Source organism: Oryza glaberrima, chromosome 2, assembly GCF_000147395.1.
Source record: "Oryza glaberrima chromosome 2, OglaRS2, whole genome shotgun sequence".
In the NCBI taxonomy this organism is placed as follows: Eukaryota; Viridiplantae; Streptophyta; class Magnoliopsida; order Poales; family Poaceae; genus Oryza; species Oryza glaberrima.
In genome coordinates, this window is record NC_068327.1 from 10,575,080 (window position 1) to 10,590,642 (window position 15,563).

The window sequence follows — 15,563 nt, forward strand, 5'->3', positions numbered from 1 at the left end:
GTGAGAACAATCTTATGCATTACATGTTGATTTCACTTAGCCTCTGATATTTGGACGCATGAGGCATTGCATAGCTTAACCTGTCATTTTAATAGTAAAAGGGGCTAGGCTGTCATGATATCCAAGAGAATCCAAACTGAGCGCATTATCAAATTACTTGATCCAATGCTTGCTAATTTGATGTATGAATCTGTCTAAACTCAAGTATGCAGTACACTTACATGCTGGAAGGACCATAACTGAATATTATTGATTATTATCGCACTATGTTTTTTTATGGAAAAAGGTATATGTCATGATTTTGACACAAAAGGTATGCCATTATAAAGGATGTCTGTTTCAGTGGAAAAAACAGAGAATGGTTAGGATGTCCATGGATGGGTGCAATACCGTTTGTACTAAACATTGGAGGTTTGCAACATTAGCAATTCCTGGGTGGCTGGGTCCACAATAGACCTGCTTCTATGCTCTTCAAACTTCAAAGAAAAAACGGCAGATATTTTAAAGAAAATGAAAGGCCTAGATTAGAAGGTACTTATCAGAAATTACGCTGATGATGAATCTATTTAACCACTGCACCTGCGAATGCATTTGGATTTAGCAGTCGATGTATCCGCAAATGGGGTATGTTATCAGCATTTGGTGATGACACCATTTAAGAAATGAATGAACGCTTTCACTAAACTGTACGTGCTGACTATTTTGCACATATATCAGCATTGTATTTTGTGATGTTATTACATGTCCCTAACTTACTGAACCGTTTGTCCAGAAAATACATCAAACAAACTCACACTCTTCGTGACTCTCTGTCCTTTCACAATCTAACCGTTTGGGCAGAAAATACACAAAAAGCAAACTCACACTCTTGGCAACTCTCTGTTCTTGTCACAATCTTTTCGTGCTCCTAGCTAACATACTATACGTCTATACCTTTGCCGCAATAAAAGAGTAGCATTAACAAATGCAAAATCACAAGAGCAACTTTTGGATAATCACTCAGAGCAGACCGAAGAGTGTACGAGGTGAAATGGCTAGTTCCATCGAACTTGTTGTGCTTGTCGCCTTGTCCATGTTTGCGCTCACACACTCGTTGGCTCATCTTTCGGGTAATTATTGTTGTTGTTTTGACTTATATCTGCCATTATTTTCTATCAATTGATTTAATTAGTTAAATTAATTACTCTGTTGTGTAGATGCACCATTCAATGATGCAACGTATCCTGTGAAGTGGAATATCAAGAGAGACGGACGTGATGCGCCAGCGCCCAAGCCTTCCTCTACTTCCCTCACAAGTTATTATTAGATGACTTTGTTTTATTTTATACCTGTTATTATTTTCTACCAACCTATTTAACTAGTTAAATTTACAACTCTATTGTATAGATGCACCATTCGAAGATGCAGCATATCCTGTGAAGTGGAATATCAAACGAGGTGGGCGTGATGTGCCGGCACCCACACCTTCATCAACTCTCCTTCCAAGTATTTGTTAGATGATTTACTTTTATTTTAACTTATATCTGTCATTATTTTCTAGCAAACTATTTAATTAGTTAAATTGACAACTCTATTGTATAGATGCACCATTCGAGGACGCAGCCTACCCCATGAAGTGGAATATCAAGCGGGGTGGACGTGATGCAGCGGCACCCACACCTTCGTTGACTCCCCTTCCAACTATTAGTCAGATAATTTACTTTTGTTTTAACTTATACCTGTCATTATTTTCTATCCAACCTATTCAAATAGTTCAATTGAAAACTCTATTGTATAGATGGACCATTCGAGGACGCAGCATATCCCTGTGAAGTGGAATATCAAGCGTGGTGGACGTGATGCGCCAACACCCACATGTGAAGTGGAATATCAAGCGTGGTGGACGTGATGCGCCAACACCCACACCTTCCTTGACTCCCCTTCCAAGTATTTGTTAGATGATTTACTTTTGTTTTAACTTATACCTGCCATTATTTTCTAGCAACCTATTTAATTTGTTAAATTGACAACTCTATTGTATAGATGCACTATTCGAGGACGCAGCATACCCTGTGAAGTGGAATATCAAACAGGGTGGACATGATGTGTCGGCACCCACACTTTCCTTTCCTCCCCTTCCAAGTATTTGTTAGATGATTTACTTTTGTTTTAACTTATACCTTCTATTATTTTCTATGAACCTATTTAAGCGAAAATCAATTAACAAATATTTTTATTAATAAAATAGTCTAAAATATTGGGTATATATTATAATATAATGGAGTAAACTTTATTTCCAATTATTGTAGAGATAATTTATTTATGTCCACTTGTAAAGAGTTATATGTTGATGTGTTCTATGTTTGTGAAGTAACTTTTATATAAAATTTATTATCATTAATAATAATAATAATAACTCTTGTCTAAACCATATACATAAAAAAAGGTTGCATATGTATGTACCTGTGGAACGGAACGGGAGGAGTAGCCACTGTTTGGTTTGTTTTAGGATAATCTAATGGTTTATAATATTGGACCCACAGATTAAAGTGAAAATCGAGAGACATATGTTTTGCTTTTTTTTTTCAGATTTTTTATGATTTTTTTAATTTATTAGAGCGTCACATGGCAGCTTGAGAGCATTTTGAAGAAGTTTAATGGAGTTTTAGTATATATTCCGTCCATCCCAAAATATAAAGCTTAACCACTCCTAATACAAAGATCAAGAAAAAAATAATCACCTTGTTTGTTGGATGACCTCGATGCATGCAAGCAATACCTTGTTTGTTGGATGACCTCGATGCATACAAGCAATATGATTGGGAGGTTTGATGTCATATGATTTGAAACAAATCGATTTTATAGGAACAAGATATGCTAGTTAATATATGTATGCATGCGCGCCTTATATTATACTCCCTCTGTTCACTTTTGTTCATCATATTTTCAAAAGACAAAAATTCATATTTGATCGTCATATTAGGCGAGGCTATGGTAGAAATGCTTCGTATGTTGCGTTGCATGCATGCATTATAACTCCATTGTCAGAAATTTTGGTTAAGCATTAATGCAATCACAGCTAATTAGAGAGTCCATGAGCCATGCAAAAATATGAAAGGTTGATAGTGCTAATTGATGTTGATTAATTGTTGTGCTAGATTATCTTGGTATTATTGCATGAGCCAAATATGATGATAAAAAAATGAATAAAGAGAGTAAGACATGAAAAAAAATAGTTATGTCTTATATTTTGAAATTTATGAAGTTACTGATAGACAGACAGAAAGTTAAAGATGCGCCATCCGTGGATGCAGCATACCTCCTGAAGTGGAATATCATCGGCGCCCACACCTTCCTCTAGTCCCCTTGCAATAGATGATATTATTTTTGCAGTAATTAACTCAATTATATTGATCCTGCAATTAACTCGGTTACGAGTCGCAGCCAAAATTTAAATTTAATTTTTTTTAATTTTAGTGTTGATTTTAATGTTTTTTATTATAGTTTATTATTTTCAGATATAACTTTTTTTTGTCGGTAACAGTAACAAGCGTTACGGCTTAATTTGTGATGCAGGCGAAACGATCACACTGGGCGCATCAGCTGTCTCGGTGTCCGATCCTCCTCAGCCTCACCATGGTAAGAAATGATTCCGATTTTGCCGTCCCCTTGGGCTAAAGACTGAATTTAATGAGTCATTCATGAATCATGACGGAGGCCACGGCGGGATCGGCATGCATGTCCAGCTTGGCATGCTCTTCACAATGAAGAGCTTGTTTCCTGGAGCTCTATTGCCGGAAGGGACCAAGCTGGCGCACGACATCGGCGCGGCGCCACCGCTGAGGTTCGCCAGCAGGGCAGACGCGGACGCCGTGCCCTTCGACTACAACGATCTGGACGCCATCCTCGGCAGGTTTGGGATCCGTCGGGGCTCCAAGAAAGCGGCGCAGGTCGCCGAGACCCTCCTGACCTGCGGCGAGGTGACGGCGGCGGCCTCAGGTGGCGACTCCGGCGAGGAGCCACGTACCTGCGCCACCTCGCACGAAGCGGTGATCAGCTTCGCCGCCTCTGCGCTGGGCACCAGCGCGCCGCGCGCAGCCACCACGGTCGTGCACGGCGGTGGTGGTGGGCGACGGCGGCGCGAGGAGCCCCGCAGGTACGTGGTGGCGCCCGATGGAGTCGACCGGATCGGCAGCGGTGGCGCCGTGGTGCCGTGCCACCCGATGCCGTACCCGTACGAGGTGTTCTACTGCCACCGGCCCAGCGACGCGGTGGCACTGAGGGTGGAGCTCGCCAGCGTGGGTGAAGACGGCGATGCTGCTCTGGGCGCGACCGCCGTCGCCGTCTGCCACATGAACACCACCATGTGGGACGCCCATTACTTTGACATGCTCAACGCACGCCGCGGCGAGCCCATCTGCCACTACATGCCCCAGAGCTATGTGCTATGGCTAGCTATCTAAATTCATCAGGAATTTATCAACTAGTATGTAGTATAACCTACTTCTACAGTTATACTCCTACTTGCTGAACCAGAGTTCCATAATATAATACTTAAGAATAAATGTTCGCTATGCAAACTGGTTATCTAAATATGTGTATAGGAAAAGTATTTTCGTCTCGTTTCTTTTTTAGTTCTAACGTATCAAAATATAATAGGTTGCATATACTAATATTATTATTACGAAAATGCTACACATATAACTAAAGCGTTCGAGACCCTTGTACAACTACGATGTCCGCCATCCGTGTTGCCCTCTGCATCGATCGTCTGTATGGCGGAGCAAGTCAGGGCTGCCTCACGCTGTGTGTTTCGCCGTTAAGTCGGACGTCAGTCGAACACGTCGGTTCTGCTCGTCCTCATAATTAATTGGTCAATCCGACATGCATATCTATACCTATTATAAAAATACGTAAGTATTTCGTTTTTTTCCGTCTTTCTTTTCTTTCCTTTTTTTCATTTTTTCGTCCGTTCTTTTTTCTTTTTTTTTACGTCCACTTTTTCAGTATTTCTGTTCGTCCGTCTTTTGTTTTTTTTCTCTTTTTTCTTTCTTTTTTTCTTTTTTTCGTCCGTCTTTTTTCTTCCGTTTTTCTTTTTTATATATACGTCCATTTTTTTCTTACCGTTTCTTTCGGTTTTTTCCGTCAGCTTTCTTTCTATTTGGCGCGTCTTTTTTGTGTCATTTTTCTCGGTTTTTTCATTCCTCTTTTTGCCACTATTTTTTAAGTCGCGGCATTTTCACGCTTTTTTCGTCTTTTTTTTTGTTTTTGTCATCCGCTATTTTTTTCTCTATCCTTTGCACGTTTTTTTCCTTTCATCCACTTTTTTGATCGCTATTTTTTTGTCACATTTTATGGCACGCAGTAAGGTCTAGGCCGAACCCTAGCGTAGCCGCCACGTTGATCTGCCACCCCGTTTGTTTCCTTTTTTAGTTGATTGCAAAAATTAATTCCGCACAACTCCCTTATCATTTTTTTCCTTGATTTTCTCTTACAATTCGGCTTTACTTCACCAGAAGTTTTGCCGATTGCTATGATGATTTGTTTGATAAAAAACGAAAAGAGAAAATCGAGGAGATCAAAACCCCTCAACCAATTTTGGTGAGGGAAGGATCGAAAAAGATTTCCTGGATTCGATGGAAGGATCGGCTCATGCATCGTAGGCACTTCCGGAGGTTGAAGACGGCAGTTGAATATGCGAGCTAGACCTATAGCTTTACTTGTGGGCTGAGCTGAAGATAACAGACTAGGCCTAGGGTTAAAAGGAAGAAAGTAATTGGCTTTCAGTCCAAAACCAAGAAAGAAGTATAATGTATAGTGATAAAAAACGGTTTTACCAGTTGCAAAGCATAGCATTATTTCTAGTCAATTTATATATACTGTATACGCATGCATGTGTATCGTGCTAATCAGAGTCACGGTTTACAAGGAGTATAATTAGGAAACTAAATTTGATTTCTTTTTTTGTTTACAAAGGCCTACCGGTCTATTTGCTGGCTGAGGCATGAAAGCTCACGAGGCCCATCCTAGCTGGTTGTTCGATCTACTTATCTGTAAATAAATTAGCTTTCAGATTTGTTATAATCATGACGACAGATTTTTTTTTTCACTAGCAAAAGTGCCCGTGCGTTACAACGGAAACTGTACAGACCTGAAAATCTATATCTATATCTATATCTATACCTACTTAAAAAATACGCAAGGCTTCCGATGGGGATTTTTCGTCCGTCGATTTTTTTTACCGCACGCGGTTTTTTCCCTCACGGGCGGTTTTTTTCCCGGTTTTTTTCTTACACGGTTTTTTTTGTCCGATTCATTTTTTGTTTTTTCTGCCCGGTTTTTTTTTGTCCGATTTGTTTTTTTTCTGACCGGTTTTTTTCGCACGCGTGGTTTTTTTCGTCTGATTCTTTTTTTTTTCCACGCATGGTTTTTCTTTTGCCCGGTTTCCTTTTTTTCCCCGATTTGCCACATGGAAGTATTGAATCCCAAATAGAGTCATACAATTACATGGCTCGAATTACAACGCAAGAATTACATACATAATCCAAGAATAAGAATTACATGTCCAAGTAGGATACAAACATCTTCTCAACCTATATAAAAGAAACTGAAAACACAAACAAGACTCATATATACACCCAATATTTGGTGTGGATATTGAGCATGCTGATTTATGACGACGGAAGGAAATTCTTTAACCCTTAACAATTAGATTTGTTTTGTTTCTAACTTTAGGAGCAATTGTAATTTGCATAAACTCTGTCCTATTAAATGCATGTAGCAGGAGCAAGAAATACAACTTATTTACCAAGATGATATTGCATAATTAATTCATTATTAACAAGATGATATTGACATTAATTACCTGAATATTTTTTAAAAAATTCATAACATAATATAATAGTATGATAGAGACAAAAATATATTCAATCTAACAGTCTTAATCAACCATTGAAAATATTTAAAAACTGAAAGCATGCATAAACTACACACAATATCCCTCAGTAGAGATAAATATATTCAAAATATCTTCTTACTCTGAACTGAGTGTGCAAAAGTATTGCTTAATGGCAATAGAACACAGCAAGTGGAATAAACACCTATGGTCCATGCAAAACTAGCAGACAACAGTATAGAGCTCTTAAAAATTCCAAAGCATTAAAGGGGCATAGCAAGTACAGTACATTCCAATTTAGTCATGCAACCAAATATCGATCTCTGAAACCTGGATTGCCGATGATCAGGTGATATATGCTCATCTACAGCGTCAAAAAAATATACGCTCATCTATTTATTTGCAATAATTGAATAGAATCAAATCCGAGTCTAATCTTAACTGCTATTCCGATCCATGCAACAAAAATCATGGGATAATACCATCACAACAAAATATGGATGACTACAGACGATGCCTAAACTATCCCAAATGTGCCTTCAAGGTTTCAAGCTATCAGGGATCACACAAGCATCTACATTTGGCATTTAGCGTATGCTTCAGCATAATGAAATAAACTATAAATAAGATGCAGACAGGTGAAGTGGAAAACCCACTTGGAAAAATTATCAGCTCACATAAACAAGATAAGATAGAGCATCATCATGATCGCAAGAAAAAGGACATGACCAAATAAAAGTTGAAAGTACATGATAGTATGATTAATAGAACTACCTTTGATTCAGACTTGATGACACATGTAAAAACGCAATGTGAGCGTGAGCTGTCTGCATTTGCGCTTGTTACCCCGGTCCTCCGATTTGAGAGGCCCTGCAACATATGAATTAATCAAAGTTCCTAAATAGAAGAGGAAAGAATATGCTCTATGTGTATGGGCAGGTACTGGAATAACAATTAGGAAGAAATAAGCATGCAGCTTGTCATGAATTTTTTAGAACTACTATGCAGCATCTGCTAATCGTTATTGTTGCAAATGCTGCATCATTGTTATTTCCAGATGCTACAGTGTCTTGGAAGAAAACAAGAACTCAGGTAAAGTAAACAATATCCACTGCCCGCAGAATTAACAAGGATACGTTATCAGCCAGACAAGGCATTAAATCTTACACATAAATAACAGGCAAATTATTTTAGCTCAGAATAATCATAACCGTGAATTATTTTAGCTTAGAATAGGCATGTCTGACAGCGACAAGTGACAAATTTAACTCTATTAGAAATTAGGATCAATATTCAACAGCACAAACATATGAGAAACATATCAGCAAACCTTTAGACGACAATATTGAGATGCATGTACCTTCACCAACAGTTGCGTTACATCCTTTGTAGTGAAAACTAACTCCTTTGTCAATGATTCAACATAGACACAAGCAGTTCTAACATCCTCTCTAATCTGCAATCCAACAGGTCATATTGGTAAATCACCTGAAAAGCTATGGTACTAAATTTTGCAATTTAATTTCACCTGAAGACTTTTAGGTGATGGGTCTAGCATTTGTACTTGTGTCACAAATTTTATAACATCTCGAATGAATAAAAACATATGACAGGCATACTAACCTGGGGAAGAAGGAGACGACAGGGTGCGGTGTACGGGCCGCGCGTGCAGAAACGGCGGCGGCAGGGAGGATCGACACCGCCGGATCTGGACACTCCCGTCGTCGCCGGCGGCGATCCGCGAGAGCAGGGCGCAGAGAGACGACAGGATCCGAGCGGGAGAGGAGGAGGTCGCCGAATCCAACCATCCCGTCGCAGCGAACGGCGGATCCGCGCAAGAGGGAACGGAAAAACCATGGGATCCGTGCGAGAGGAGAAGAGATCGCCAGATCGGGCAGGTGCTGCCAACACACCGGGGAGGGAAGCATCCGCCGGCCGCCATGCCAGGGAGGAGCAGCAGTCGCCGGATCCGCCGCGTGAGGAGCCACTACCGTCGGATCCACCCCCGGCCGCCGCCACCGCCGCCGGATCCACACGCGGTCGCCGCCACCGCCGTTGGATCTGCCGTGGGAAGGAGGCGAGAGGGGGCGGAAGGAGCCGCCACCGCCGGATCCATCCTCTGCCGCCGCCACCGTCACTGGATCCACCCGCGGCCGCTGCCGCCGACGCCACCAACGCCGGATCTGCCGCGGGAGGGAGGCGAGATGGAGAGGAGATGATGAGCGAGGCGAATCCATCCATGACTTGCTCGGCCTCCCCGTCTCCGACCACTCCCTCCGCCTCAAGCTGCTCGCCTCCGAGTACCGCCGCCGCATCCTCCAGGACCACGTCTTCGCCCTCGATGAGGACCTCCGCGGTGATGGCATCGTGGATCTGGCTGACAACTTCGAGGGAAAAAGAAGGCCGGCGACGATCCTGTGGATTGGCCGGAGACGATATGGTGGATCGGCCAGCAACGTTGAGGGAGAGGAAGAAATGTGAGGAGAGGAACAAACGAGAAAGTGAGAAAGTGAGGAGGGGGAGAGGCGGAGAAAGACGGGAAGAGAGGAAAAAAGAGAGAGCGACAGTCACGACATTTTTACTGATCGATACTAAAGTAGTGTACAAGCTTGAGTGCTTGACTTTAGATAATTACAGTCAAGTGCCATTATGCTCTATGGTCTTGTTCAGTACCCTAAATTTTTTTTAAAAAGTCACATTGAATCATTAACATATGCATGAAACATTAAATATAGATAAAAATAAAAACTAATTGCACAGTTATAGAGGAAATCACGAGATAAATCTTTTAAGCCTAATTAGTCCATGATTAGCTATAAGTGCTACACTAACTCACATGTGCTAATGACGGATTAATTAGGCTCAAAAGATTCGTCTCACGGTTTCTAGGTGAGTTATGGAATTAGTTTTTTCATTCGTGTCCGAAAACCCCTTCCGACATTCTCGATGTGACACCTAAAAGTTTTCATTTTGCGAACTAAACAATGCCTATATCGTGCTAATCACGGCATTGAATTTCGCTGAAAACAAACTTTTTTTTTTGACATACACGTACCTACTTTACAGACAAGTAATATTTTATTTTAATATTACTAGCAAAATATCCATACTTCGTTAAGGGTAAAAGAAACCATTAAATAGTATAAAATACAGACAATTAAAATACTTTCACGTTAATATTTGTTTGAGATAAAAATTATGGATTGTAAAAAGAAAATAACATTTTCCACGAAACGATATATTAGACACAGTAGCGACAATAGACACTAGCTGTGGAGCTATCGTGGGACTGACTCATTTCACGCATAGGATAGGATAATTGTTTCTAAAATGTGCACGAGATGCACAGTGAGGTTCTTAGCGTCGATCAAAGTGATCGCTTCAGCCGTACGACGCGGCATCCATGTCGGTTGTGTCGTGTATGCCACATCGCATATGACGGCGAGCCGCCTAGCCCGGTTGAGAAACCTTACAGCAGTGAGCGACACATCAAGAAAAGGTGGCGATGTAGACTAACGAGGTGGCGTCGCGGCCAAGACTGGACGGGTGGAACCCGCCCGTGGCGCAGCGAACCGCATGATGGGAGTATCAGCGGAGTGAGCGGTCCGGTGGTGGCAAGAACGGAAGAGTGGGACGGTAACAGCGGCTCCAAAGGTGGAGCACGACAGTTAGCAGGAGCAGAACCGGCACATATAATTCCTGAAATATGTCGGTTCTGTAGTTTTCCACCCTCACGTAGGTGGGAAATATTCTACAAGTGTCGGTTTTAACTATTTCGATACTTATAGTAATGTTCTCTACGTGTCTTTTATAGTGGTGTTATTAGGTATTATTTGACCTCAAATGCGATTTATAAATCGAAAACAATACTCCCTTAGAAAAAAAATAATTACATTGGTTTTATGATTTGGATATGCCGTCAGCTTTCATAATTACAATATATAGTTTAATTTTTACATGTCACGATTTAGACGTGTGATCAGTTAAAGTCCACACTTTTTTGCACATAGCAACGCACGGAAATATTTCAACCATTACAATAAAAAAAATATAATTTTTGTACGTCTCTATTCGGATGTGCCATCAGTTCAACTTCACACATTTTGTTCATGTGACAATTCATGAGTATATTCAACAATTACATTAAGTAAATATAATTTCTAAGTTACACGATTCAGATATGCCATCAGCTCAATTCCACTTATTTTCTTCAGGTAAATAGTTCAGACCTGTCATTACCCGGTGCAACGCACGGGCATTTTGCTAGTTGAGGAAAAGTTAAGAAACATTTACATTATGTAGAAAGTTTATATTCCCTCCCTTGTGTAAAAAAATCAATTTACAAGTAAAGCAAGAATGAGAAATAAAATGATAGGTTAAATTTAATTTTATTAAATTCTCTATGTTCGGTTAAGCTCTTTGGAATTTTATTGGAATTTTCAGAGCCTAATTGCTAATTTTAATAATACAAACCTCATTTAACAATTATTTAGTTGGAAAAAGGAATCAAAATCCTCCCTTTCAAGTTTCGGCCGATTATAGAAAGTTTATATTCTCTCCCTTACGTCTATTCTATGTATCTAGCTTGTTTCCTTTCTCTGTTGAAGTCCATTTTGCATCCTCCTGAAATTGACCACACGGTCCATTTGGCGGCCCAATAGGCCGGCGGCCCGACGCGGGAGCAGCTGGAGCTGTCCGATCGAATGGACGGTCCAGATTATTCCTAACCTAAATAACTACACCCAAAACCTAACCCTAGGACTCATTCCTACCCCTTCCCCCCTCCTTTACCGCTCTCCCTCCCCCGAGCGGCGGTGGCTGCAGCAGCGCCTCTCGCCCATCCCCCAAGCGGCGGTGGCGGTGCCCTCCCCCCGAGCGACGGCGCCACCGCCCGAGCGGCGGCGACGCCTCTCCCCCCAAGTGGCGGCGGTGGCGAGCAGCGGCGGCGGTGTCGGCGTCCTCCCCCCGCGAGCGGCGACGGCGGCTCCCCCACCACCAGCGGTGCGGCTGCGTCCTCCCCCACCACCGGCAGCGCGGCGGCGTCCTCCCCCACCACCGGCAGCGCGGCGGCGTCCTCCCCCACCACCGGCAGGTAGCAGTGGCGGCGGCGCCCAACCCAATCCCGAGCGGCGGCGACGGACTCGATGTATTTGGAGTTTTGGGTCGATATATTTGGTGTTTTTGGGTGTTGAAGTTTGGGTTTCTCTTTTTTTTTTTCAATTTTTTCGATCATTCACAAAATCGAAATCGGATTGGGATTTGAGGGAGGGACGAAAATACAGACGAATAGAGGGGGTGATGAACGGAAAAATACGAATTAGTTAAGATAGAGAAGAGGTATATATGGACTATTAAAACGAATAAAAATCGAACGTTTTTGCCGCGCTTTTTTTCGCCCTTTTTTTCTCGTTTGTTTTTTATGTTTTACTAACCGTTTTTTTCCACGGAATCGAACAGACCTTTTTAGAATTTTTTAAGTAGGGACGGAAGTAGAGATACATATGTATACAAAGTTTATATACAAACATATAAAAAATATAAACGTATACAAAGTTTGTATACATGTATATAGTATGTAAGAAATAAAAAACAAAAAAACAAAAAAAGAAAAGAAAGGAAAGAAAAAAAACTGAAAAGAAACGAAAAAAGAAGAAAAACAGAACAACCGTGCGCGGGCTAGAATAGGATTTTTTTTCCCCGTTTTAAGGGATAGGATCTATTTTTTTCACCACTTTTTCTGTTTTTCGAATCTTTTTTTTTTGTTTTTCCCCGTTTTTCGGGGAATCGGACTACGGTTTTTTTTGGTTTTTTTCGCTATTTTAAGTGGAATCGGACTTTTTTTTAAGTCTTTTTTCTCTATTTTTTATGTGACGGACGAAGGAAACGTCTCTTATTTTTTTTTTTTAAAGTAGCAGTAGATAGATAGTGGAATCACGGTCGAATTTTGGACCCTACGATGATGTGGAGATTCGTGCTCACGTATGACATCAACGCGCACACGCTTGTTCAGTTGTGTGCGCCTCGTCAGCTCTTCACGACTCACGGTTTCAGGGTGAGGTGAGAAGCATTGCTGTGATATGATTGGTGTGTAAAAAAATTTCACTGACATCATAATAAGAGAGAAAGCTCACCAGTCACTATTATTTTACCTCTTCCATTATAGTTACACCTTAGCTCTACATCGATTTACATATGTAATTTTGAACTTACATATGCAATTCTGAGACTTACATATGTAATTTTGGGACTTACAGTATAAATATATTAAAATTACGTATATAATTTTGGAGACTTACAATGTAAATACGTGCTAACTATTTTTTTCATGGAAAATATGACTGCATATATAGATACTCCCTTAGTTTTTGCGACAAGATTAGAGGATGATGAATTTTTTATGTCAAAGATTAAACTCTACCTTAAGGTTCCTGTGAACTTGAGAGATTCATAAGAATCCGAAAGATTTGACATCTTGAAAAATACTCAGATACTTTACACTAGGACGCAGTGAAGAATTAGGACACAGGAAGCAAGCCAAAGCAACAATCAAGAATGAAGTGATAAATTGTTCATCAGACAGTTCTTTGTTCTTGATCAGCAAATCACCAAAATATTTGACCGAAGGCAGAGAAGTTAGTCCAAACATTGAAAGAACACAGTTCTTTCCCGCCTCGCGATCTTTTCCAAAACTCAACCCACCAAATGGAAGACCAAGCACATCACGAATTGACTCCTCAGAAAAACGAATAACTCTGTCTTTCAAGATTAGTTCTGATGTTTTCAAATCAACCTTACTTGCAATCCAAGCAGAAAATTTCTTGGGAACACTATCACTATCAAAGAAGAGCAGATTTTTAAAACCATAATTCTCAACAATAGTCCTCTCATGTGGAGATAAGGATGAGACAACTTTAGAAAAATATGTAGCAGAAAATCTTGAGAAGGAGCCATCACTCTGAGCAAGTCCTTTTGCTTTCTTAGCCTAGCAAAAAAATTTAAAACATAAATTTCAGAAACTAAATTCAAACAATAAAAACAGAAGGAAACATTCAATTTAAAATGATGAACCTTATGCTTCCGAACAACTTTACTTGCACTATTGATTAACTTCTTTTTCATTTCATTAACAACCTACAAAAATGGACATAAAATTGAGCAACAAATGGAAACAAGAGGAATAGTGAAAAATATGATAATAATGAAATCACTAAAAACACCTCTTTCCTGAATATTTTGATCAAAACCTTTTCCATCAAATCATCAGAAGAAGAGTCAGCATACTGTTAGGAAACATAAACATGAATATAAAACATGAAATACATAAATGAAAATGGAACATGAAAAAAATATAAAGGCACAAAATACAAAAGTACATTTATCACAAAACCTTATCATTTTCAGATTCATCAGAAACACTATCAGAAATATGCTCAGCAGAATCAGAATCTTCATGAAGAGATTCATCAGATGAAATACTAACAGCCTTCGTGGCCATCTTCCTTTTATGAGCATGAGGCATCTAGACATTATACAAACAAAAAAAACATGCATTATGTTAACATAACTAAACTTTCAATACTATAAATAAATAATACCAAGCAATTCATCTATAGATGGACAAAATCTCAAAACAAAACAGTTGCATCATGCATATACAAAATTATCAAAAAGAAAACGTTGCATCAAATTAAGATATTCATTATCATTCATAGTTCAAAAGAAATAAACAAAGAGAAAATAAGTATGCTTTGCACATCATCAGGACAAGAATTTTAATCATTCTTTTAACTTAGGATGATTAATTTTCTTGCCTGATGACGTGCAGAACTTTGATTTGCTTAATTCAAATGATAATTATCTTCATTTGGCAAAACAAAAAAAATGCATCACCACATACTATCAAGATCTAATGGCTAAAAAAGACATACTGATTTCTGCATATGAAGTGATTTAAACTAGTACATCAATAAAAATGCAATCAAATTACATCATTCAACATTCATAACTATAACTAAATACTTCCGACCAAATCATATATAGTTCTATAGAATGTAAAAAGAAAACATTAATATTACAAGAAGCTTCATATATTAGCATACTGCTTGCTAAAGGAACAAACAAAAACACAAGGGCACTACAGCTGTAGTCAAGCAAACAGCAGCTGCACTACCACCCACCCCACCCCCTGCCAAACAGGCTCCATTAAAAACAAGAATGTACATACTTAGAGAAAAGTTACAGAAAACTACCCAAATTCTGAAAAGTACAAATACAAATTATTAACAAACAGGCTCCATTAATTGTTTTCTTCCGATTTGTACGCAAATTGTTCTTCTTTCAGATTTATACCTTATACATCCATATTAAATAATCATGCCCTATACATGAAAATGGACTACATAAGAATGTAGAATCATGCACAAGGAGATACACATACTAGTTGACACATACCAATGTGAACACCCATGTCTGTGTATGCATCAAACACAACATGAAACTGATGAAATAGAAAATTAACCAGCATGCAAACACAAAACCAAATTAATTCAAAATGCACCCACCTACAAATCACAAGAACAGGCTATATGGAATAAAACTAGTTGCTCATGAAAGTAAATCCATAAACTCCACGAATCACCACACTAGATCCACCAAAAAAATAGCATCAAAACAAGCTAATAGTTATACA

General features: G+C 39.6%; 2 protein-coding genes across 6 annotated transcripts; one reads left to right on the forward strand and one right to left on the reverse strand.

Annotated features, from left to right (window-relative positions):
- The first annotated feature begins 992 nt into the window (after window positions 1-992).
- LOC127762430 (BURP domain-containing protein 4-like) lies at window positions 993-5,011 on the forward strand. 3 transcript variants are annotated; one of them, XM_052286939.1, is made up of 8 exons: window positions 993-1,109; window positions 1,197-1,295; window positions 1,387-1,485; window positions 1,582-1,686; window positions 1,778-1,926; window positions 2,023-2,121; window positions 3,556-3,618; window positions 3,697-5,011. In XM_052286939.1, the coding sequence occupies exons 5-8, from the start codon at window positions 1,839-1,841 to the stop codon at window positions 4,440-4,442; spliced, it is 996 nt and encodes a 331-aa protein (XP_052142899.1). In that variant the 5' UTR covers window positions 993-1,109; window positions 1,197-1,295; window positions 1,387-1,485; window positions 1,582-1,686; window positions 1,778-1,838; the 3' UTR covers window positions 4,443-5,011. The 3 variants fall into 3 exon arrangements, with proteins under 3 accessions (XP_052142899.1, XP_052142901.1, XP_052142900.1); XM_052286941.1 differs by having other exon boundaries at window positions 1,387-1,491; window positions 1,582-1,926; XM_052286940.1 differs by having other exon boundaries at window positions 1,582-1,926.
- A 1,411-nt stretch (window positions 5,012-6,422) lies between these two features.
- On the reverse strand, window positions 6,423-9,435 carry LOC127762431 (uncharacterized). Of its 3 annotated transcripts, none has more exons than XR_008015531.1 (3): window positions 8,403-8,431; window positions 8,235-8,330; window positions 6,423-7,744 (listed from the first exon to the last, which is right to left on the reverse strand). XR_008015531.1 is itself a non-coding variant. In XM_052286942.1 (3 exons), the coding sequence occupies exons 1-3, from the start codon at window positions 9,113-9,115 to the stop codon at window positions 7,577-7,579; spliced, it is 882 nt and encodes a 293-aa protein (XP_052142902.1). In that variant the 5' UTR covers window positions 9,116-9,435; the 3' UTR covers window positions 6,423-7,576. The 3 variants fall into 3 exon arrangements, 2 of the variants coding, with proteins under 2 accessions (XP_052142902.1, XP_052142903.1); XM_052286942.1 differs by lacking the exon at window positions 8,403-8,431 and adding an exon at window positions 8,498-9,435; XM_052286943.1 differs by lacking the exons at window positions 6,423-7,744; window positions 8,403-8,431 and adding an exon at window positions 8,498-9,435 and having other exon boundaries at window positions 7,752-8,330.
- Window positions 9,436-15,563: the final 6,128 nt, after the last annotated feature.

What these genes read in the sequence shown, in the direction of transcription:
- LOC127762430 (XM_052286941.1), top strand. Translation starts at nt 1,839, where the DNA reads ATGCGCCAACACCCACATGTGAAGTGGAATATCAAGCGTGGTGGACGT. An exon ending in TTCCTTGACTCCCCTTCCAA is followed by an intron (nt 1,927 to 2,022) that starts GTATTTGTTAGA and finishes TCTATTGTATAG; the next exon opens with ATGCACTATTCGAGGACGCA. An exon ending in TTCCTTTCCTCCCCTTCCAA is followed by an intron (nt 2,122 to 3,555) that starts GTATTTGTTAGA and finishes TTTGTGATGCAG; the next exon opens with GCGAAACGATCACACTGGGC.
- LOC127762431 (XM_052286942.1), bottom strand. Translation starts at nt 9,115, where the DNA reads ATGGATGGATTCGCCTCGCTCATCATCTCCTCTCCATCTCGCCTCCCT. An exon ending in GTCGTCTCCTTCTTCCCCAG is followed by an intron (nt 8,331 to 8,497) that starts GTTAGTATGCCT and finishes GTTGGATTGCAG; the next exon opens with ATTAGAGAGGATGTTAGAAC. An exon ending in TAACGCAACTGTTGGTGAAG is followed by an intron (nt 7,745 to 8,234) that starts GTACATGCATCT and finishes CATATGTTGCAG; the next exon opens with GGCCTCTCAAATCGGAGGAC.